The sequence below is a fragment of the Ursus maritimus genome, unplaced genomic scaffold, assembly GCF_017311325.1.
Source record: "Ursus maritimus isolate PB19 unplaced genomic scaffold, ASM1731132v1 scaffold_26, whole genome shotgun sequence".
In the NCBI taxonomy this organism is placed as follows: Eukaryota; Metazoa; Chordata; class Mammalia; order Carnivora; family Ursidae; genus Ursus; species Ursus maritimus.
In genome coordinates, this window is record NW_024425119.1 from 15,102,554 (window position 1) to 15,126,796 (window position 24,243).

The 24,243-nt window shown below is 36.4% G+C and overlaps 1 protein-coding gene across 1 annotated transcript; it reads left to right on the forward strand.

The window, feature by feature from the left end:
- Positions 1–5,315: 5,315 nt before the first annotated feature.
- Positions 5,316–22,815, forward strand: LOC103677791 (serine/threonine kinase receptor associated protein). The gene is made up of 10 exons (XM_008707051.2): positions 5,316–5,710; positions 6,433–6,568; positions 12,715–12,796; positions 13,371–13,443; positions 15,897–15,993; positions 16,688–16,825; positions 18,228–18,364; positions 20,010–20,159; positions 20,883–20,948; positions 21,704–22,815. The coding sequence occupies exons 1-10, from the start codon at positions 5,599–5,601 to the stop codon at positions 21,763–21,765; spliced, it is 1,053 nt and encodes a 350-aa protein (XP_008705273.1). The 5' UTR covers positions 5,316–5,598; the 3' UTR covers positions 21,766–22,815.
- The last annotated feature ends 1,428 nt before the right edge of the window (positions 22,816–24,243 follow it).

Below are 24,243 nucleotides of genomic sequence, written 5' to 3' on the forward strand. Positions count from 1 at the left end.
AAAAACCACAATATCATTTCAAATCTGTTAGAATTAGGGTGCCTGGGTGGCATAGTCGGTTGAGCATCTGCCTTTGGCTCAGGTCATGATCCCAGGTTCCTGGGATTGAGCCCACAATGGGCTCCCTGCTCAGCAGAGAGCCTACTTATCCCTCTTCCTTTGCTACTCCCCCACTTGTGAGCATTCTCCCTCTGTCAAATAAATAAATAAAATCTTGGGGAAAAAATCTGTTAGAATGGCTATTATCAAAAAGAGAAGAAATAATTAGTGTTGGTATGTATGTGGAGAAAATGGAACCTTTGTGCCTTTTCGGTGGAAATGTAAATTGGTATAACCACTATGAAAAACAGTATGGAGTTTTCTAAAAGAAAAAAAAATTGACCTATTCTATGATCCAGTAAGCCCACTTCTGAGTATATATTCAAGGAAAATGAAATCAGTATTTTGAACAGATATCTGTACTCCTATATTCATTGCAGCATTATTTACAATGTCCAAGATATTGAAACAACCAAAGTATCAATCCATGGATCAATGAGTAAACAAAATGTGATATATATGTAATGCGGTATATATGTATAACGGAAATTATTCAGCCATAAAAAAACTTGCAATTTTTAACAACATGAATGCATCTCGAGGGCATTATACTAAGTGAACTAAGTCAGACAGAGGAACAGAAATACTCTACGATCTCACTTATATGCAGAATCTAAATTTAAAAAAGCAAAACAAGCTGATAAATACTGAGAGCAGGTTAGTGGTGTCCAGAGATGGGGTGGAAGGGCAGAGTGTGAAAGGAGGAGTGGGCAAAATAGGTAAAGGGGGTCAAAGGTACAAAATTCCAGTTCTAAAATAAATAAGCCATGGGGATGTGATGTACAGTATGGCAACTATAATTAATACTACTATATTGCATATTCAAAAGTTGTGATCATTTGCAATATACACAAATATCGAATCATTATGTTGTATACCTGAAACTGTTATGTCCGTTATACCTCAGTTTTTAAAAATTAACAGCTTGAAATATCACAAATTTGTTATCCCACAGTTTGCATGTATTAGGAGTCCAACATGTTTTAACTGGGACTTCTGCTATTTTGAAGGCTGAAATCAAGGTGTGGGCCCGCTGTGTCCTCATCCATAAACTGAACTAGGGAAATATCTGCCTCCAATCTCCCTCAAGAACTTTATTAATATTATTCTTTTCCCTCTAATCCACAATGTAGCTTTGTCATTCATTAGATTTTTCTGTATGTGGACTATTACTTTGTACTTTTTTTTTCTATTTTTATCCAGTGCCATTGCCACAATGTTTATTACTCTTGAAATTGAAAGAAAAATTCATGATCTCTAGTTAGGGAAGTCTTCTCCCTTGTTTCTCTTCTTATACTTTTTAAAAGATTTTATTTATTTTAGAGAGAGAAAGAGTGTGCAAGAGAGGGGGGAGGGGCAACAGAAGAAGGAGAAAATCTCAAAGCTGACTCCACCATACTGAGTGCAGAGCCTGTCCCAGGGCTCGATCTCATGACTTTGAGATCATGACCTGAGTTGAAACCAAGAGTAGGATGCTTAATGGACTGAACCACCCAGGCACTTGTTTTTCTTCTTTTAGAGTGTGTCAGCTAGTTTGGTCTTTTGCTATTGTATATATCAACATTGGCATGTAAAGTTTCATTTTAAACAATTGCGACTTTTATTTGAAATTGTATTGAATCTGTGTATTAATTTGGAAATGTATTAGCTTGCAAAGTTGCTGTAACGAAATACCACAGACTGGGTGGCTTAAACAGAAATTTATTTTTTTTCACAGTTCTGGTGGCTAGAAATCCAAGATGAAGGCGTCACGGGTTTGATTTCTTCTGGGCCTCTCTCCTGGGCTTGCAGATGGCTGCCTGCTCATATGTGGTCATCCACATACGTTGTCTGTATACTCTTCTGATAAAGTCACCCGTTATATTTGATTAGAGCCCACCCATATGATCTCATTTATCCTCATTACCCCTTTAAAGGCCCTACCTCCAAATCTCCAAATATAGTCACATTCTGGTGGTTCGATTTGGAGGTATGAATTTGGGGGGAGAGGTATAATTTAGCTTGTAATAGGGGAGCACTGGCATTTTTCCAATATTGAATCTTCCAATCCATAAACACAATATATCCATCTATTTATTTTTATATTCTTTAATGCCTTTCAATAAAATTTATCATTTTCCATAGAGGTCTTAAAATTATATTGACTATTCTCAACTTATTCATCAGATCCTGACTCCTTCCTTCTGCCCTGTTTCATGTATTAAAGGGCTGACACTTATGGACTCCAGCAAAAAGCTTCCTTGCCTCCTGACCTCTGAAGAGGTTTAGCTAGTGGGAAACATGGGCAGGGGATCTGAGTATTTATTCTCTCATTACTTGTCCACTACTGGGCTCATGATGGTTGGCTGCAGCTGTGTTCCTCTCCTGAGTCTTGGAGTTCTAGCCTTCTCTTACAGCAGTGACTTTGGGAATTCAAGTTCAGATAACTGCTCCCTTTCAATTGCCCACTCAGATTTATGGTTAAAACCCCATCTTCTCCCTGGGTTTCCTCACCATTCCTTATTGGTTACTTTGTTTGTTTTGTTTTTGAGAGAGAGAGAGAGAAAATGCATTAGGGAGGATGGGGAAAGGGACACAGGAAAAGAATGAATCGTGGAGCTCCACAGTAGGCTTGATCTCAAGACCCCGAGGTCATGACCTAAGCCAAAATCAAGAGTCAGAGAGAGGCCTGACTGACTGAGCCAGCCAGGCACTCCCTTATTGGTTACTTTTGGTCCTGACTTCATCTTAGTAAATGATCCATTCATTAAATGCTCCTCAATTTCTACATTTCAGTGTGCCAGATTTTTTTCTGCTAGGAAACATACTTGGTCAGATTTAATCTCAAGTACTTGTTATGTCTTTTTTTTTAAAGATTTTATTTATTCATTTGACACATAGAGAGATAGTGAGAGAGAGAACAAACAGAGGGAGCCGCAGGCAGAGGGAAAAGCAGGCTCTCTGCTGAACAAGGAGCCGGACGTGGGACTCAATCCCAGGACCCCGGGACCATAATCTGAGCTGAAGGCAGATGCTTAACCAACTGAGCCACCCAGGCTCCCCAGTACTTTTGATGTTTTGATGCTATTTTATTTTTTTTTATTTTTTATTTTTTTTGTTTATTTATTTTTTTGATGCTATTTTATACAGCACATTTTAAAACCACATTTTGTTTGGTGCTAGTTATAGAAATGCAATTAGTTTTGCAATACTTTTTTCTTTTAAATCCAGCAAACTTGCTAAACTTTAATTGCTTTCAGTAATTTATATTAGATCTTAAAAACATTTTTCTTTACATATAATCTCCACAAATAATCTTTAAACAATTACAGATTTGTAACTTTCTTTGCAACACTTATGCCTTCTTGGGTTATCTAAATATCTAATAGAATACTGTATTGGAGTGATATTACATTAATTTGTTTTCTAATATTAAGCTCCCCTTGAAGTCCACACCATTGATCAGGATACATAATACTCTCAAAAATCAGAATCCAAATGAGGAGGAAGTACACTTTTTAAAAACCAAATTATTCCCTGTTTCCTTTTTTTTTTTAAATTAAAGTATCATTGACATACAATGTTATATTAGCTTCAGGTGTACAACATAATGACAATTCTATACATTATGCAATGCTCACCACCATAAGGATAGTTACCATCTGTCACTACAGAAATTCGTACACATTCTTTAGAGACTAGGTAGTTTATCAGTTATATGCTTATCTACACACAATGAGCAGCAAATGGAGATATATTAATATTACTGAATAGCTGTTTTAACTTGTGTCTTTTATTTATGTCCATCAGTAATGTAGTTATTTATTTAATCAGTAAACAATCATTTGTTGAGCACCCACTAAATGCCATTCACTCTTCAGTACTAGAATACAAAGATGCCAAAGCCATAACCATTGCCATCAAGAAGCTCATAATTTAAGTGTGTGAATGGAGTCTGTGTGTGTGTGTGTGTGTGTGTGTGTGTGTGTATGTTGGACCATAGTGTGAGGTTGGCACAGAGAAAGTAGAACCAAAGATAATGGGAAACATATACGGCAAGTCTGTACTATAGATAAATGAAGAAAATGCTAAGAAAACAGAATGTGGAAGTACTTCAAGTCCCCGTTCAAGACTTGAATTTTGAAATACATGTTTATTTAAAAAAGATGACGGAGAAGGAAACATTCAGTCATTTGTGCTGATTTATTGGTATGTGCTAAGATATTACAGTCTTGGGAATAAAGCAGTGAAAGAATCACAAAAATCTCTGTCTTCGGTTTACATTCTAACATCAAAGGAAAGAAACAACTTGCCTCAGATAAGACGTTTCCTGCTTACAGAGGTTTTGTATGAGAAGACAACGGAGAGGTCCGCTTGTTACACAGAGCGGTGACACCCATAGCCTAAGTGGGCTGCCTGCAGGAAGATAATACCAGAGTGTCTATTTATATTTAGTTTTCAGATTCTTCTAGTATGTTTTTGCCCAATTATAATGTACATGTATTTAATATAAAAAATTATCATCCCCATAATGGGAATGCAGACTCGAGTTTTACTGATACGAGTATTTTATCAAAAAAGTTTGGGGACCACTGCTCTAGAGTCCTTCGAAGTCCTTAAAAGGGAAAGTGATTTAAATTTAACTGTATTTAAAGTCACTAACACTCATGTCTAAAACGCTAGCATACAGGAATTTTTACATAGGAGTGCCTGGAGAAATTATTTTTCTTACGGGCCTGAACTTGTAGACAACCCCCGAGGGGTTGCCTTTGTAGTTGTTCATAAGAACTGAAAAAAAATTCTTGGACATTTTCGCTAGTTTGGGCCGCCGCTGGGAACTCTGGTTGTTCTGTCTAGATGTTCAGATAGCAAGCACAGTCCAGCCAGTCGGTTGCTTGGCGCTTAATTCATAGGGGCCGCCAGGTCCAGGGTCTGAGACTGGCACTCACAGCTTTCGCACTCACCAAACTCCGCCCGGAGACAGAAAGACAGTCTCTGGCTGGTCAGAGCTAGGCACGGGGTACTCTGCGGTAAAGTCTAGAGCTCCTCCAGGCGTACGTAGCCGGCGTGGGGCTAGCGTCACGTGCCCAACGTGTGCTGCTCTCGCGCCTGCGCGCTGCTATCGTATTCGCGCGGCTACCCGGCAAACTTGCATTCTCGCTAGATCGTCACTTCCGACGGACGCTTGGCGTCATTGGTAGCGTCACTTCCTGCCAGTACCGGTGTGGACGGTGCGGGTCGTGGCCGCCGGGTCTCCGGTTCTCCCCCTCCCCTACTTTCCTCCCTCCCTCCCTTTCCCTCCCTAGGCGGCTGTCGGTCGCCCGTCGCAGACTCCCTGACCCATCCCCAACCCTTTCCTGACCTCGGTGCTACCCGATTGGCCTTTTTTTCCTGTTTCTCGGCCCAGCCCCAGGCCCCAGTGTCAGGGCGGGGGCCTTGAGCCAGAGGCTCTGCGGCAAAGGAAAGAAAAGACAAGACGACCCTCGGCTCCACAGCCGGATCGCTCGGTTCGCCGCCGCCATGGCAATGAGGCAGACGCCGCTCACCTGCTCGGGCCACACGCGGCCTGTGGTCGATTTGGCCTTTAGTGGCATCACGCCCTATGGCTATTTCTTAATCAGCGCCTGCAAAGGTGAGCAGGGCCCCTGGATCCGGGTCCTTGATGGATAGGACTGGGCCGGAAGGTAGAGTGGCCGGTACTCCTCAGTGCGGAAGGGTGATCTCAGTCTTTTGAGGTTGGGGCCAACGGTGGTCTGATGGGGGAAACATTGTATTAGGGATTGCGCAGCTGGAGCCAAGGGAGGGTTTTTTGATTCTCTAACGAGGCTAAGTACTGCCCCCAATTTAGGCCTTTCATTTCACTTTTATTGCTATTTTTGGAGAAGCGGGACTGTACACTTGCCTAGAAGCCCCGGCCGTTATATACTGTAATAATTTTTCAAGGATATGGGAAATGGAGAAAATAGGCCAGCCGAAGTAATACCTTTCCTTATTTTAGAGATTTGTCATTGCTTTTATTTTACTGGACATTCCTTTGTGGTATTAGCCCCATTTTTCAGTTGGAAACCGAGGTTCCGGTTAAGAACTTTGTCTAAAATAAGACTCAAATCTGGGTTATTTTTAGGCAGATCAGTATTCTTCCCACCGAATTACAAATGCGTCAGTGAGAATGTCTGGCTCAGCTCTTCAGTTGATTTATTTCTGGACGTTTTTTAGTGACCCTAGTGACTGAGAATAGTTACACAACAAAAGCAGTTTAACACTTTGCTATTTAACACTATCACTTTATGTTCGAGTCCTAAATTTTAAGTAATCTGCACTTCTAAATCACACGTCTTTTTAAATGTGTTTTAGACGGCAAACCTATGCTACGCCAGGGAGATACAGGAGACTGGATTGGAACATTTTTGGGTCATAAGGGTGCTGTTTGGGGTGCGACATTGAATAAGGATGCCACCAAAGCAGCTACAGCAGCTGCAGATTTCACTGCGTAAGTATAACCAAATTGGCCAGTTTGGGAGATCTCCATGGATCGTACTCAGAACTTCAGCCTTAGTTATTCATAAAATTCTGACCCAATGCCTACCATATAGAGCACATGGTGTTTGAGCTCACTAAAATTCCGCTCTGTTCCTTTCTGCTTTTTTTTCTCTTCAGTGGTTCTCATCAATTTTCAGAGACTTTAAATGACTTTTCTGTATGTCTGGATTGGGACCAAGGACTCTGCATTATTGACAAGCACTCTACATACTGAATCTTGGTGGTGGTGCTTAAAAATGCTCAACATGCGCTTTCTGAGTGGTATCACACACTTCTGTGATGCCCAAGTGCTCACGGCCCAGATTTTTAGCCCTGTTTCACTCTGGTTTTGTTAACTCGCTCTACCCATATTTAAAGCTCCTAAACCCAATTACTCTTCGTTTTCCAAGTTTTTTAAGGTTGAAATTTAAATATTCTTGGTTTTTTTGTTACGTCTACATTGTTGATTCCACCAACATAATGTCCTCTATGATGTTTTTTATGCCTCTACCACTAGTATCTTTCCTATCTTTTCATCTTCCATAGTCTTCCTAAAAACAAATTTCATCATGTCACTTCTCTAATGATCTTCCTGGTGCCTCTGCGGTTTCAGTGGTTCATGACCTCGAGTGAACCCAAAAATAACCTGGGAAGTTTTAAAATGTTCAGATGCATGTGTTGTCTGACAAATTGTTTTAATTGGTCTGGAGATGGAGTCCCCAACATCAGTTTTTTTCTTTCCTAAAGTTCTAGTTGGTTCTGATTAAGCCTTAGAATCACTGGCCTAAAGGTTAAATTTCATTTGTTGACCAGTTTAAAATTTGGCCTCATCCTAGTTTATCAGTAATCATCTGACACTACATACCATATGCCTTAACAGTCTAGTTACACTAAACTTAAATTGTTGCCAGAATACACCTTACCTATTTTGATTTTTGACTTTTACATGTGTTAGAGTGACTTGTAATGACCCACTTTCCCCTTCAGGTCACTTTCATATTTTACATAATCTTGGTATTCTAGTTCCTAATTGTGTTTATGACTTAGCAGACCCTTAAATGTTTAAACTGGTGAAGGCAAAGTCAAGAGTTATTGTGTATGATAGTAAACTTTGTTAGACTCAAGTCAGGAAAGTAAACAGTCTTGTTTTTCTTTCTTCTTTTTCTTTCTTTCACAGAGTTCCAAACTAGGAGCATTTGTATATGTGTTGCTCCTTTGTTTTAAGCAAATCAAATATATGAAAAAAATGAAGACAGATTGTTTGTGGTGATGGATATGTGGCTCTATGCATTTGTTGAAACGTAGATTTCTATACCACAGGATGAATTTTACTGTATGTAAAGTTAAAAAATGAGTTACAGTATTTTAAATAAGGAGAGGGAGATATAGTGCTTACCTGGGATTAAATTTGAGATGATGAGAGATCAATTAAGAAAAGTTATAAATGTCATTAGTCTGAATTTTTTTCTGTGCCTTTCATGAATAGATTTCTGGTATGTCTTTATGCGTAGCCATTGTAAGGCTTTGTGCTGTGCCCTGTTGTGATTGTATGTAATACTGATAAAATAAGGAGCTGCTTGAATTTATATAAATCCTTTACTGTCAACAGCTTCAGGTCAGATATTACTTTAGATGTCAACATGCTACTTGTAGTGTGTCATTCTCCTTTGTTAATTTGGTAAAAGTGATTCTCAGATGGAAGACTTATGGTGAAAAGGTTCATTTCTTGTGCTCACACTATTACCTGTGTTAAAACTTCTGGCACTTTTTTTTTTTTTTTAAGATTTTATTTATTTATTTGATAGAGACAGCCAGCGAGAGAGGGAACACAAGCAGGGGGAGTGGGAGAGGAAGAAGCAGGCTCTTAGTGGAGGAGCCTGACGTGGGGCTCGAACCCAGAACACTGAGATCACGCCCTGAGCCGAAGGCAGATGCTTAACCACTGCACCACCCAGGCGCCCCAAAACTTCTGGCACTTTTATAGTACTTAATTAATTTATGTGTTCTTGAGGTCAGGTTATATTTTTTATATTCTCTGGCTTATTTAATTTCTTATATTTGTTGAGTAAATAACTAAAGGAAGTTTTCTAAAGTAGAGGGTAAAGAATGGGTGAATGATAGATCTTGGTTTTGCTTCTCCAAAGTTTGTTTTTTGCTCAGTTTAGTAGGAATATTGTCATTGGAAATGAATGTCATTGATTTTATAACAGAGGCAGAAATTGGGATTTTCAGCTCTAGATTTCAGAGGTTTGGTAGGTGGATTTTAAAAATGTCATTACTGAGGGGCGCATGGGTGGCTCAGTCGGTAGGCGTCTGCCTTTGGCTCAGGGCGTGATCTCAGAATCCTGGGATTGAGCCCCGCATTGGGCTCCCTGCTCTGCTGGGAGCCTGCTTCTTCCCCTCCCACTCCCCCTGCTTGTGTTCCCTCTCTCGCTGGCTGTCTCTCTCTCTGTCAAATAAATAAATAAAATCTTTAAAAAAAAAAAAAGTCATTGTTGAAACTAGGTTCCAGTCTGCTGTGGTTAAGTTAATAGTTAGTGAAGCAGTATTTTAAATTAAATATACTTAAGTTTTAAATGTTAACAAGATGTTAGACACTATAAACATTAGCATTAAAAAAAGACAAGCTTTTGAATTACAATACTGAAAGGGTACATTTTTGTTAACCTCAGTTCTGGGCCCTGTCAGTGTTAATTACATGAGCAAAATGCTCTGTCACCTCCTGCCTGATGGTCTTGCCCTCATCTTTAAGAGACTTGTGCAAAAGCTTGTTGGGAAGGATGCCTGTCTCTGTAAAATCGGTGAAGCCTCTCGGTTTGTACATTTGATCAAATGATAATATCAGTCCTCGGGAAGATAAAGAACTAGACAGAAATTACCGCATGTGATAACGGCCTCTGAAATGGGGAGAGAAAAAGGTGTGAAAAAATATGGCACTTTAAATACTTAATATATTGAGTCTTGGAAAGAGTAGTCAGGAGTGTATCTTGCTGCCAGAGGAACGGTTATCTTTATTTAGGTCACTTACAGAGCATTAATAACCCAAGTCCCACATTCCAGGACATGTCTCTGGATAGGTATTCAGTGGTGTTTTTCTGCTTAACAGTCCAAGTCTTGGTGTCTTATGTTTATAAGCAGCATTAAAAGCGTGAACCCTGGAGCCTGATTCTGTACTCGAATCCTGTGACCTGGAAATTTATTTAACCTCTTTCTCAGTGTCATCGTCTATAAAGATGAGAATAGAAATAGTGTGTATCTCATATGTTAGTTGTGAATATTAAGTGAGTTAAAATGTTTCTAATATTTAGAACATTGCTTAAAATCTAATGAGTATGTGTTATGTGTGTAAGGTAATGATGATAGCTACCATTCCTACTAGACCAAATTCATATTTGTTATTTTGGAACTTCTGTGGCTAAGGCCATGAAACTTTCTGGTTTTGTGCAAGGAAGGTTGAGAAGATTTCAATATTAAGAAGAAATGCTTTTGCTTTTTCCCCCACCTCAGTTTCCTGCTATATCATGGTGAGAAAGATGTAAGCATTCACTTTGGTTAGGCCTGAGTTCATGTGCTAGCTATGTTTTGTGTTTCCAGTTTGATCATGGATCACTTCTTAAAAGTTTGACTTTGGTATTTATAAGAGGGGTGTAAGACCATTTCTTAAAAGTTTGACTTTGGTATCTGTAAGATGGGTGTAAGACCACATGGTTATTGGGAAGATTTGAGAGATCTTTCTCCATTTAACATCCTTGAAGTCTGGCATAGCGTCTGTTGCATAGTGGCTGCTCAATAAGTAGCTGAGGCTTACTCAGCGTTTGTTCAGTGTCTGTCTTTTAGAAGTGGGAGTGCTTGTCATGTGTATTCTCTTTTAATGATTTGTATGGAGCTTGCTGTTATGGAACTGGAACCAGCTAAAGAATAGCTTCCCCAACTTACCTGATTAATCATAGTTGGTATAAATCATTTTTAGGAAGTTCTTCCTCCCTTCCCCATTCTCATGTTTCTCAGAAAATTAATTGATGTCATGTTTATGTAGAAGTGAATTGTGTTCTTATGGAGCAAATACATTTAGCAGAGCTGGTATGTGGGTCAGTTGGGAATGTTATCTTGAGTAATTCAGGCAGTTGAGTCAGGTGCTGAGTACCCTATTCCCTGAAATTCCCTCCTCTTACATCTTCTAATTCATGAAGCTAATACAGGCTTTACTGCCCATGATCGTCTTAGCATCTCCACTTCCCTCTCATTAAAATCATCCAGACAGAATGCCAAAAGTGGAGAATATTATTATGCTCTGTTCCAGAAGATAATTAAATAGATCTGCAGTTGGGCCCCGAAGTCTGTAGGTAACCAAAGTGTGTGATCACATTTCTCTTGTAAAAGACAATAGAAAGATTGATTTTTCTCTGAATAAGGTTGTCGATAAATTGAAGGTGGTATTACCTCCTTTTTGATGACTTTGTCAACATGTTAAGATAGCTAGGCAATGTTTTTCACCCAGAAAAGCCTAATTTTTTGTTAAGGCTTTAAAAAAGTTAAGCAGCCCCTCTGTTGAGACTTGTGGTAAGTCTGTTCTCATGTTCTCAGGATGTGAAAAGTATTGATCGTTTAGCATTAATCATTATATGCACAAAACGGGATACAAGGTGGGTCAGTAGTTTAGGGAGATGACAAGTACTTCATGAGTTGTGCAGGAAATAAATGCTACAAGGTTAGCTGAGGAAAGGATACTGTTAATGATGCTTCACTGCCCTGATTTGAGCCCTGCAGCCAGCTGGGTAATATCCGTTTCATGCCTGGAGATTGAAAAATACATTAGAAAACATTTAGGTTATTCCAGAATATTTTTAGGGCTGTAAGCCTTTTTAGGACTCTTACTGTGAATAATGAAATATGCCAAAGTTAGTGCAAGTGATTAGAGCATGCTCTGTCACAGAGTGTCATCTTCAAATAGGAGAGAAAAGACTAGATCTGGTGGTCCCTCCTGGATGATACTTTGATCATGCTCCCCTGCCCCATTTATTGTTCCCTTTTATTTTTTATTTATTTATTCGACAGAGATAGAGACAGCCAGCGAGAGAGGGAACACAAGCAGGGGGAGTGGGAGAGGAAGAAGCAGGCTCATAGCAGAGGAGCCTGATGTGGGGCTCGATCCCATAACGCCAGGATCACGCCCTGAGCCGAAGGCAGACGCTTAACCGCTGTGCCACCCAGGCGCCCCTATTCCCTTTATTTTTAAAAATAAATGTCAATTATATTAAAATGAAAATCTTAATAGAGCATAGCTTATTCACTCTTAACAGTTCTTTTCCCAGTAAGCAAAGTTTTCTTGTTTATTTTTCAGTGACCTCTTCTGTTATAAAATGACCTTTTTTTTCACTTCAATCTTTTTTATTGGGAAAACCCCTTACAATATTTTTCTAATGTATTATTATTATCCCCTGATGTAATGCATACGTACATATGTGTATAGACACACAACCACATATATATTTTGGGTTGAGGGGGTCAGAGAAAGAGTTGAGAGGTTAAAAATCCTGTATTAGCATTATATAATCAAAGGCTGATATTTTGGGGGAAAGTTAACTGGATTAGAATTTGAGAATTTTAAGAATCAACTTTGAGGAAGAAATGGGGAGAATATTTTCTTCTCTACTGTCTTGATTGAAAATTTTATGTATCAGGGCCTTTCATTCTCTTGTAAATTCTTTTTAAGATTTCTTGTTTTTCATTTTTTTGTTTTACATGTGCCTGAGAATAGAGAATAGAGAAACAAATTAGAAAGATGAAACTTAAAATTGGTTAAAATGTTTTTCAGTCTTGCTAAAAGGATGTTATGGCTGTAGGCTAAAAGTAAGGATGGGCTGGTTCATGAATCTCATTTACTTAAATTTGTAGGTCTTTTCCTTTGTCAAAATTAGATTGTTATATGGCTTCTATAGGTAAATTTCTTTTCCTTTAGAATCGTTGAAATAATCAAATGAACTCTTAACAGTGAGGGATATTAGAGATAATGGGAGACTTATACTGCATTTATGTAACACTTCACATACCTAACTTACTTGGTTATCATCAAAATTACCATTATATTTATCTTATAATTTTACTTTTTACTTTTAGCAAAGTGTGGGATGCTGTCTCAGGAGATGAATTGATGACCCTGGCTCATAAACACATTGTCAAGACTGTGGATTTTACACAGGTATCAGAAAACAGAATTTATTTTAGGGAGTTAAATTGCTGTTATTATGGGATGTAATAATGGTTGTGTATTTGATTGTTTTGTATATTTGTTGTATATTTGGGGCGGATGTTAGGTGTATATTGGTGTATATATGATTTAATTGCAGCTTAAGCTATACAAATTTATTTAGTTAATCCTAAGATACGGTGGAACTCTTGGATCAGTTCTCTATCAGTAGCAGCGAACATCTAAAATGTGCAAATAATCTTTCCTCACTACTTTCAGAAGGGAGAGAATAAATTTGAGATCATCAAAGAGGTGTTACTTAGAGAGGGAAGCAGGATCAGGGCAGATGGAGAAAATTCTTGTGGTAGGTGGCATAATACATTTGAACTGTAGAGCTTAAAGGGTTTTGGCAATTGTGAGAAGGACAGATGTTCTCTAGTATGGTCTCAGAAGTCATTGGCTTGTATTGCACCTCTGTGATGTCTGCAAACTTCATTTGGATTTTAGTTGGTGTTGAAGAAGCTTCAAAGAGATACAGCTATTAAAATGGTTGCTCTGTTAACATTTCGCTTGTGTGTGTTTTCAGGATAGTAATTACTTGTTAACCGGGGGACAGGATAAACTGTTACGCATATATGATTTGAACAAGCCTGAAGCAGGTAAGTGTAATTTATGTGTTTGTATTATATTTTCTTTTAATTTAAATAAGTTTTCTTGATTAAAGGAATCATGGTCAGTACTCAAATTTAGAAATTAAAGATGGTCGCAAAGAGAAAACTGAAAACAATCCAGTATTCATCACTGTTAATATCTTTTAATTTTTGGTTCATATTCTTCTAGGCTTTTTTTCTATGGAGATATCTTTTTTAATGTCCATTTATTTGCTACATTGTGCTTGTACAGTTTTCTTACAACTTAAAAATTTATCTTGCTAAATTTTTATCATACTAAATTTAAAAAGGTGCATTGCAGTGTTACTGCTTTTTGGTAAGAAAGAATGGTTGTCTGTAGAAGGTGAGTAGGGTGAGAACTTCAGTGTGCATATTTTGTTCAGATTTTTGAACCATGTGAATATATTAGCTAATCAGAAGAATTTTTAAAATTTAAAAAATTACAATTTTTTTCATATCTATAAATATTGTATCCACTGTTTTTAATGACTATATCGTTTTTCATGCTATGAATAACTGGATTAACTAATGTCTTACTGTGTCCCATTTGGGCTATTGACAGATTTTAAATATAAGTGGTGTTATGCTTAATATTCTAATGGTTGCACATATTTCCACAATTATTTCCATAGAATAATTACATAGAAATAGAATTGTTGGGATAAAAAGGAGGTACACTTGGAAGCCATTAGTAGGTATTACCAGAGTGTGCTCCACCAAAGTATAAAAATACATACCTATAGCTAACCTGTTCTGGCAAACACTGATAACTAACTTTGTCTTTTCCAATTTAATTGAAGAAAAATGATTCTGTGATATTAATGTGAACTTGGAAAAAAAATTATACATGAGAATAAAACACTGTTGAATATCATTTTAATGTATTCTCTGTGAACTACTAGTCTGTTCATGCCCTTTGCCAATTTATCTGTTGTGATGTTCATCATCTTCTTAGTGGTTTTAAGGTTCTTTATTATATTCCAATTTGTCATTTGCTTTTAAATTTTGTTAATAAGGTTTATGGTATACACATTGTAAAGTTTTTGATGGTGAAATTTATCATTTCCTTTATGAATTCTCTTATTGCATAGAAGTTGTAAAAGACGTATTTTCTTCCCTGGTCCAGATATTCATCTCTTTTGTAGTATCTTAATGCTTTTCTAGCCACATAATACATAATATATATTTCAGAAGCTACCAGATTAAGATGAACAGGGTTTTGTTTTATTTATTTTATATTCTTACATTTTGTATTGTGGGCATTTATTATTTATTCATAAATCTATCAACTTAAGAAGTTTGTATGAACGTCAAAGCTACATTGGATATTAAACAGTTATTCTCAAGGTAGCTCTCTTTCCTGAAAGCATTTCTAAGATGAGCAAACAGACTACATTTATAGATTTCTTCATTGGCACCTGGAGGTATTTCTCTTCATTCTCTTTGATAACTTTATGCCAGAACATAGCAAAGTACTTGGACCTCAATCAGTGTGCCTTTCTGACTCAGCAAGGTAGTTCAGGCCTTACGTGGGCCATTTTTCATCTTTTGCCTTTCTCAAAGCTGCCTTTTGAAAGTGGCTCTTCACCGTACTGGCAATAGAAATAATAGCAATTAACTGCTCTTACTGTATGTCAGACTCCAGGTTAGAAACCTTAGATGTATATTCTCATTTGATCTTCATACTTAAACTATGAGGTGTAGTAGCTGTTGTTATCCCATGTTACAGATGAAGAAATGAAAGGGCTAAGTAACCTTTACTTCAGCAGATTAAGTAACTTGCCCAAAATCAAAGTAGTGTTGAATGGCTTTGCCTCCAGCATCTGCTTTTGCCCAGAGATAACACTGAGTAGTAGTAGTTGTTGTTGTTGTTTTAATGTTTTGAAGAGAAAGTCTCCAATAGAGACTTTCGTTTTTTTTGTTTTCCATTTTGTTTGTTTTTTTTTGTTTGGTTTGGTGTTTGTTGTTTGGTTTTTTTGATGCTTTGCTCTCAGTGTGGAATATTCTTGGGAATTACTGCATTGCTTTTATTCTTCTCTTGTCAGCCTCTGCTTCCCTCTTTTTTCCTGTTACTTCCAACAGTGGCTTGGGTGAGGGTCGCAGTGTTAGTGATAATGTCAGATTAGCTGCTTTTATTTCGTTGTGGTACAGTAATGCTTTTGAAAGCAGAAACATAGCCTGGAGGGAGTGGTGTATTCACTCCCACACCCATAGCAGCATTGTTCTTGGGTTCTTTGTCGTGCAGATAAATTTTTGTTCCATTGTAGAAAAACTTAAGTGTATTCTGTGGCAACGGTAAGTTTGCATTGTGTTGGGCTTTGAAAAGTTGCACTTCAATTTAAAATGTACTTCTTTTCTTTTTAGATATTTAATTGTTCCAGTATGACTCAATTTAAAAAAGCAAATATTAACAAATGTATTTTAAATTGTTTCATTTTAAGAACCTAAGGAAATCAGCGGTCACACCTCTGGTATTAAAAAAGCTCTATGGTGCAGTGAGGATAAACAGATTCTTTCAGCTGATGATAAAACTGTCCGGTAAGTAATTTTTCTTTAGTGATTTAAAGTTGAAAAATATTTGACCTTAGTGCTTATATATTAAATATTTCTCATAACTGTATGTAGGAAGAATTATCTCTAAGCATTGAAACTTAAGTTGCACATAGGTCGCATTTTTCTGGAGCTATCCATTTACTGTTACAAACCTAGAGCAGAATCCACAAGACACTTAATTAAAATTACTGACATCTTTGTAAGCCTGTGCTCTTAACCTGCTTCAATAGATAAGCTGGCTACGGGGAGGGTGGGGGGGGGGGTCCATGAAACTCCCGAAATCCTACACACAATTTTGTGTGCTGACACCTGATGTTTTTTTCCTGTGGAAATATATATATAACTATCATCAGATTCACAAATACAGAATGTAAGAACTATTATTTAGAGTGACGCTAAAATTGGTAAGATTAGGACTTATATGTATGTCTTACAGCGTAGTTTTGCTAAGGGAGGTATATTTAAATATTAAAGTTGACTTCACTAACAAGATACTAACTAATTTAACATTGTATAGGAACCCCGGTTTCTGTGTCATCCATAACTGAAGAGTTGGAATATAGGTTTTACTACAATTGTGATTATTCTTTCATTGGTTAATCTGTAGATATAATCGGGAATTAAGCTTTTTTTCTTAAATGAGTAAATACCACCATATTTTCCTTTTCCTCTTTTGCAGCCTTTGGGATCATGCTACCATGACAGAAGTGAAATCTCTAAATTTTAATATGTCTGTTAGCAGTATGGAATATATTCCTGAGGGAGAGATCTTGGTTATAACTTATGGACGATCTATTGCTTTTCATAGTGCAGTAAGGTATGTCCAAGAAATACCTTCTTTTTTTTTTTTTTTTTTGTAACTTGAAAATTGGAAGGCACATATGAAAGGTATTTAACTCTTTAGCAAGGCAAATCTTGGCCTATACTATATAGTATGGGGGAAATGTTTTCATACCATTAATAATGTGTATTTTAAGAATTTGATATACTGAGGAATTAATCCAGCTAATTTCCAATATTTAGGGGACATTATTGGTAAAATTTAGTAACTTTGAAATTTTTTTTCTTTTTTTAAATTTTATTTTTCTTAAAAAGATCACCAGATTGGTGTTATAATTAATGTTCATTACTGTCCAATGCCACTGTGATCTTGATTCTTATTTTCTTTTTTACAGCTTTAGAGAAATAGTGATTTTTTTCTTCCATTCTGAAGTTTGTGTAGACCTTTTTTAAAAATAGACTTAATTTTTTTGTGACTATAAATGTAGTTAAATGCCCTTGTTGACATTTGGAAGAGATAATTAAAAAAAATTTACCCATTGTTCTTCAACCATAGATGCCAGAATGTTAAATGGTAGTTGTATTTTCCGTTAGTCTTTTTTTCTTTGTTACACATGTATAACATTATATTTGTATATTTGTGTGGGTATTTTTTTTTGTTTTAGTTACTAGGGCCCTGTGAGTGTAATTTCGATTTTTTATTTTAAACTATTCTTAGCTATTAAAAATTGTTTGAACATATTTTTGCTAGGTGTATTACATTATAGGTTTTACTAAGTTATGTATCAATTTCTTTGAAAGAGCTGATGTCCAAACTCATTGATATTCATGTGAAGCTCTTCATATGCATTGATTTTTATTATATAGCTATAGTGTCAAATTTGGTTATTCTTTCAAAAGCTTGATAGTAAAAATGGAACCATCTTTAGCAGTTTTATATTTTTGTGGTATTGAAGGTTTTGTTGCAGAAACTTACAAATTCTCAGCAATTGAGAATAATGTACAAGTAATCCATTATGTTAATTACTTACTATAAAACATTTTCTGTTCTCAAAGGTAATGCATGGTTGTCATGGAAAAATCAAACAATACAGAATTAAATTTCTTTGAATGCAAAAATCCAGATATATTAGGCATACTGTTGTTAATGAGCCAGCACAGTCATTTCCAGGAAAGCACTCACTGCACAAAGTGTCTTTGTATTCCTCGAATGAACTCTACTTGGGCATAGTATACCTTCTGGACTTTTTTTGCTAATATTATTTAGAGTTTTTTTTTTTTTTTTTTTTTTTTTTTAGCATCACTATTTATGTTTGACTAAATCAAGATATAATTATTTCTTGGGTTTCAGAAATTAGGAACAGTTTAAAAGTAACTATTTCCTGGTATTGTTTATGTAGTATTCAAAATTTATAAATATTGTATAAATTATTTTCCAGTTTGGACCCAATTAAGTCCTTTGAAGCTCCTGCAACCATCAATTCTGCATCTCTTCATCCTGAGAAAGAATTTCTTGTTGCAGGTGGTGAAGACTTTAAACTTTATAAGTATGATTATAATAGTGGAGAAGAATTAGGTGAGTTCTCTTTCCTCCCTTAAAATGATATGGTTACATTTATCAAATGCTAGGTTTCAGTAATTAACACCTCAGTTAGCAAATTTTTCAGCTAACTAAACCTTGTTATTTCCAAGTGAAAAAAGTAAAGGATTTTTTTCCACTTTTGGTAGAAGTATTTATAGAGCTATAAACAAAGCATGCCAGACTCTTAATTTTACCTTTCCCTTTTTACTTAAGTTCATTGTATTCTGATAGCCTGTACAGTAGTGCAGTATATTTATTGGGGGTAAGAGGAGGCAGTCCTACGTCAAAATCATGTTAAAGAGATGTAAGGGTATTTATTCTTTCTGAAGTATAGGGCTGGTATGTAGCCCATCTACCTGGCTCCCCCTTTGCCAGTGTAAGAATCTCTAAGCTCTATAGAGAAAGGTGTGGGCGAAGAACAGCTATGGTGTATTATAGGGATACCTTTAAGCATCTGAATTGGAGGGGATTTTTGTTTGGGTTTTTTTGGAGTCTGACTTTTGCTTCCACTTTCATAATAGTCCTTCATGAAGGGGAACGGCATATAAGATTAATTTGAAGTTAATGTACATCCTAATTTTACATTTATCTGATTGACTAGGTATGTCATAATCATGGTTCTCAGTATCTACTTTTAGGCTTCACAAAGTATTGCTTTTTGAACTAGTATATTTAGTTTTTATAGTTTCTTACTCTGTAAGCTGCTACTTTGTCCATCTGTCCTGCTTTGCCACCCAAGGAAATTAAGCTTGCAAGAATTCTACACAGAGAACAAAAGACAACCGTATGTTTTGTTTCTTTGGGAAAACTAATGGATTTGGGTTGGGCAAGTGGAAGTTTGGTGAACGGACCATGTAGAATCTATTATGATTGCTTATGGTTCACCCTTTGTTGTTTGAATATGTGACTTTTAAATGGGAGATCCTTTTTTATTATTTTTATTTAATGTCAGCTTTCAGAGTTTCAGAGTGTTTTGGCCAGGTTTTTTATTCTTTTTCAAAAAGAAGTAAATTATTTACTGAGATTTGTGGTCATAGTGAACACCGGACATTGCACCCAGCTTATTTTCCATTCCAAGCCTCTCATATTCTTTCTACTCTCATGAAAGTTTTTACTCTTATGAGAATACTTTCTTGATAGTCTGTGGTTGGACAGAGATGGGGAAAGATGAGGGTCCCTGAGTTGAGTGGACCTGTGTGTAAAAGAGCTCCATCTGGTGGCTCTCTGTGGTTATAATAAGAATTGGTTCCCTGGTAAATAGGCAGTGAGCTTAGGATGTGGAAGTTGGGATTGAACTGACAGACTTTAGATCTGCTTTCTGTAGAATTTACTCCCTTCCTTCACCGTTTTTGGGACATGAAGCCTCTTTTTTTTTTTTTTTTTCTTTTCAGAGGGACAGTATGACACCGTAATGTGTGCTAGAATTGGAAGGGGGTAATTCTACAGAGAAATGGTAGACCTTATGTACCACTTTGTGATAAGAATCACTATTTTTAATGAAGTTTAGTTCTTTGAATTTGCACTGAAGAATATGACATCTTCCCAATAATACAGAGTATTAATAATACTAATAGTGTATCAATACTTAACCAACGTTTAAGTTTTTAAATTATCTAATGGCCCTTTTCCTCTTTTTCAGAATCCTACAAAGGACACTTTGGTCCTATTCACTGTGTGAGATTTAGTCCTGATGGAGAGCTCTATGCCAGTGGTTCTGAAGATGGAACATTGAGACTATGGCAAACTGTGGTAGGAAAAACATACGGCCTTTGGAAATGTGTACTTCCTGGTAAGAATTTGTATTCAAAGTTATCAAGTTAAGGGGGTGCCTGGCTGGCTCAGTTGGTGGAGCATGTGACTTTTGATCTCAGGGTCATGAGTTCAAGCCTGATGTTGGTAGAGTTTACTTCAAAAAAAAAAAAGACAAAGTTATCAAGTTAAGCTTCATAATTTTATGTCATTTTCCATCATTTTATTTCTATGTTTCTGTTTTCTATAGATTTTATTTAATATGGTTTAAGCAGAAAAGCCGATAATTATAAATTGGCTTCTGTGTTATTTTGTTTGGTTAAATTTTTTTGTTGTGTTTTCTGTTTGTGTGTGTGTGTGTGTGTTTTCTAGTCTATTCCTGAATTTTTTACACTAGATCATTTGGTGAATGACATGGACCTATTCAAAATTTGCTAGAGGGCAATAGAATTTACTTAGAATTTCTAAGTAAATGTATTTAATCTCTGGTATTACTCACTGATTCTTATTAATAAAATAGACATGTTTTTAATAAAAATACTTAGTTATTGATCCCAAAGTAGTTGTGGTATGAACTTAAAAGTGAACTTTGAGGAAAGACGTACTGTTTTGGAATCACAGTTCTTAAAAAAGAAGAGGTTCCTATTACGCTTTGTAGCTCATTGCTTAGAATAGTGTTGGTGCACTCTTCTTACTTATTAAATATTGAGAGTTATTGGTAATACTATAATTCACATAATCATGATTGCTTTTCTTTTTATAGAAGAGGATAGTGGTGAGCTGGCAAAGCCAAAGATCAGTTTTCCAGAGACAACAGAAGAGGAGCTAGGTAAATACTAATGAATTAACTTTTGTAGAGTCCTGGGGGATTTAAAATTGAACTGTTCGGTGAGTTTTACTCATTGACAAAGGAAATTTATTAAATATGATCATACTTAAATAATGGAAAGTTTACATATATGTATTTTTATATACACATTTATAAAATAAATGTCTATTGCATAGTAGCAGTCATGGAGATGTAGTGTGGATCTGAGGTGGTTTACTCTTATAGCACTTGGAATCTAACTTGAGGCAGTTGCTAAAATAAAAAAAAAATTGTTACAGTTATAGTTGTTATTTAATATTTATTAAGCACTTACTATGTACCAAATGCTGTTTCCTAAATCTAGAATTACAGATTGTAAGGTGCACTGATTGTATAATATTGTTTGAAACTTGAATAAATAAAGGAGGGGGCCAAATCTTTTAATATATGACTTTAATTCAGTTCTTACTAGATAGGTGGAATCAATGAAACCTTAGCCCAGAAGAAGGGTCCCTGGGAAGTTAAGTTATGGTGTAAAAGAGTTTGATGGGTGGAATGTGTGAACTATTTTTTCATTGCATTTTCAGTGGCATGAGTCTAGTCATGATTGGTATGTGCCCTTGTTCTCTTTTGCTTCCCCTCACCAGCACACTGAAAAAATCTTTTTATCCCTTCATTACACAGAAATGTGGCCAACACAGAAATTTACACAGACATTTTCTTTATTAAGTTGACTAATGTGGGGTTTTTTTTTAATTGTTATTTTTTCATTACAGAAGAAATTGCTTCAGAGAATTCAGATTCCATCTATAGTTCAACTCCTGAAGTGAAGGCCTGAGCATTGGGCGTATGCCTCAGATAATGTACAACTTATGGACTGAAACAAGCAAGCAGAGAAAAGCATCAGCCTCCCAGAGTTACTCTCTGCTTAAGGCAAACATGGGCAGTAAATAATGGGGAATGTGAATTAGCTCCAGTGCTGGCACTAACTTGGTATTACCTGTATGTGAAAAGGCAAGAGTATCAGATGAGGGCAGGTGGAATTAGGCTCTTGTGGTATGGCCGGTTGTCTTTTTAATGGATATGTGCAAGCCAACATCCAATTTCTCTTCTTACAATTAGATTTCTTGTAGCCGTTTATGTTATTATGGAGAAGAAAAATATATTGGCCTATTTTTCTGACTTTTCCCTTAAAGCAGAAAGCCTTTTTTTTTTTTTTTTTTTTTGCTTTAGTTGTAAAGAAGAGGGAATACATGATAAAGTAATTGGTTTGATTTCTCTTTCAGTGTATACTGCTTCTGAACGTCTAATTGTTTTAGTTGTCTAAATAAAATGCCTCTAGAACAAAACAACGTTTGTTTCCTGGGAAAAATACGGATTTGAGTTTATAAATGGAAATTGCCAGAAAGTTTTTCTACATCATAACTATATCAAAAGACAGTATGGTTAGACAGTCTTTAGTAAACGTATTGTTGCCTAATTTTGAAATTTAGTTACTTGTACTGCATTTTTAAAATGTCCATGTTTTTTGCTGGGTTTGCATTTACCTTCCTCCTACATCGGATAGAAGTGCTTGACCTGCTTTTTAAAAAAATTTCAGAGTAATGACTTATTTAAATGATACGTGCTAGTTATAAGGAAAAAAATAAGGTGAGTCAGAATTGGCAGAAAACAGGAAAATTGCTTAAAATTGCACCATCCCCTAAATCCGTTAAAATCAGTGAGCATTCATGGCACTTTTGTGTATCTGTGTGTGTGTATGCAGATAGAAAATATTTTATAAAAGTGGGATAATGATAGGTCTGCAATGTTTATTTTACTTTATTCTTCAAGTGCAGATGGCATTCAAAAAACCTTTTTACCAACCTAATAAAATCGGTCAATTGGGTTTAGACTTGTACTTATTTTTTAAAATATAAGGAGTATATTAAACTAGTAATTTGCAAATACTTTAGACCAATGAATAACATCTCTGTCAAATTGCTTTTTCTGTCCTTATTCATCTTGTGAATGACCCTTGATAACTTTTCTTAAAAGAAATAACCAAGCAGAGAGTAAGTTTCCGGGCATTTGTGGGACAAAGCCCTATTGGCCGTGACAGCCTCCGAAGGCCAAGAGAGGTATGTCATGGGGGAGAGCCGCTGACCAGCCGTACGCGGTCTCATAGGACGGTAGTCTTGTGTCATCCTGCTACATGCCTGGTCCTCTGCTTTGCCGTACCAGTGTTGTCAGTGTACCATGGGCTGCTTAGACTCCAGTCAGAGTCTGACTTACCTTAAAGTTGAGATTTAGATGCGCCAGAGTGGAATCACGAAATTGCTGGATATTTATGAAATTTATGATTCAAGGGGATTTCTTCTACTTAGGTTTTATAAAACTCTAAAGACCGTACACAGATACATGCTTATACATCACTGGGTGGCAGATAGCTTGGAATCTATGAAAGTTGTTTTAAGCTTTTAAGTTGGAGAATTTCAAACCATGAAGTTGTGTCATACTGCGCCTTTTATTTCTTTTGTGACTAGAATGTTCATGTTGATCATATCTCTGCGTTGATACAAACTGTCAAGTTCTTATGCTTTTAGTCCATTTTTAGATACTGGTTACTCAGGTAAGTCATAATCAGTGTTCAGCTTTTGCCAGATTAATAGAGTTATTTTTGATCATTAGCTCCTTTTGTTCTTACTTGTTTTTAAGATTTTTTTTTTTTTTTATTCATAAGTAATCTCTGTATCCAATGTGTGGCTCAGACCTGCAACCCTGAAATCAAGAGTCATATGCTCCATGGACTGAGCCAGCCAGACACCCTGCTACTTTTGTTTTTAATAACACGGCATGTTTTCAGAGATTTTAACTTTTTTTTTTTTGAAGATTTATTATTTATTTTAGGGAGGGAGAGAATGTCTCAAGCAGACTCTGAACTGAGCACAGAGTCCAATGTGGGACTCGATCCCACGATCCTGAGATTGTGACCTGAGCCGAAACCAAGAGTTGGACGCTTAACTGAATATGCCACTTCAGGCACCCCTGCTATTTAGTTCTTAAGGCTAACCTTGTTTTTCTTTGTAGTTATATATACTGGGTATACAGACCCCCTAGCAGACTATGGAAACAACCAGTTTGGTATCCTTCGTGTATTGATTTTCTGTTGCTGCTGTAGCAAATTACCACAGATTTTTGGCTGAAAACAACACAAATCTGTCTTACAGTTAAGGAGGTCAAAAAATCTAAAATGAGTCTCACTAATCTAAAAGTCAGCTTGCATTAGTTCTGAAGGACTCCAGGAGAGCATCTGGTTCCTTGCATTTCCTGCTTC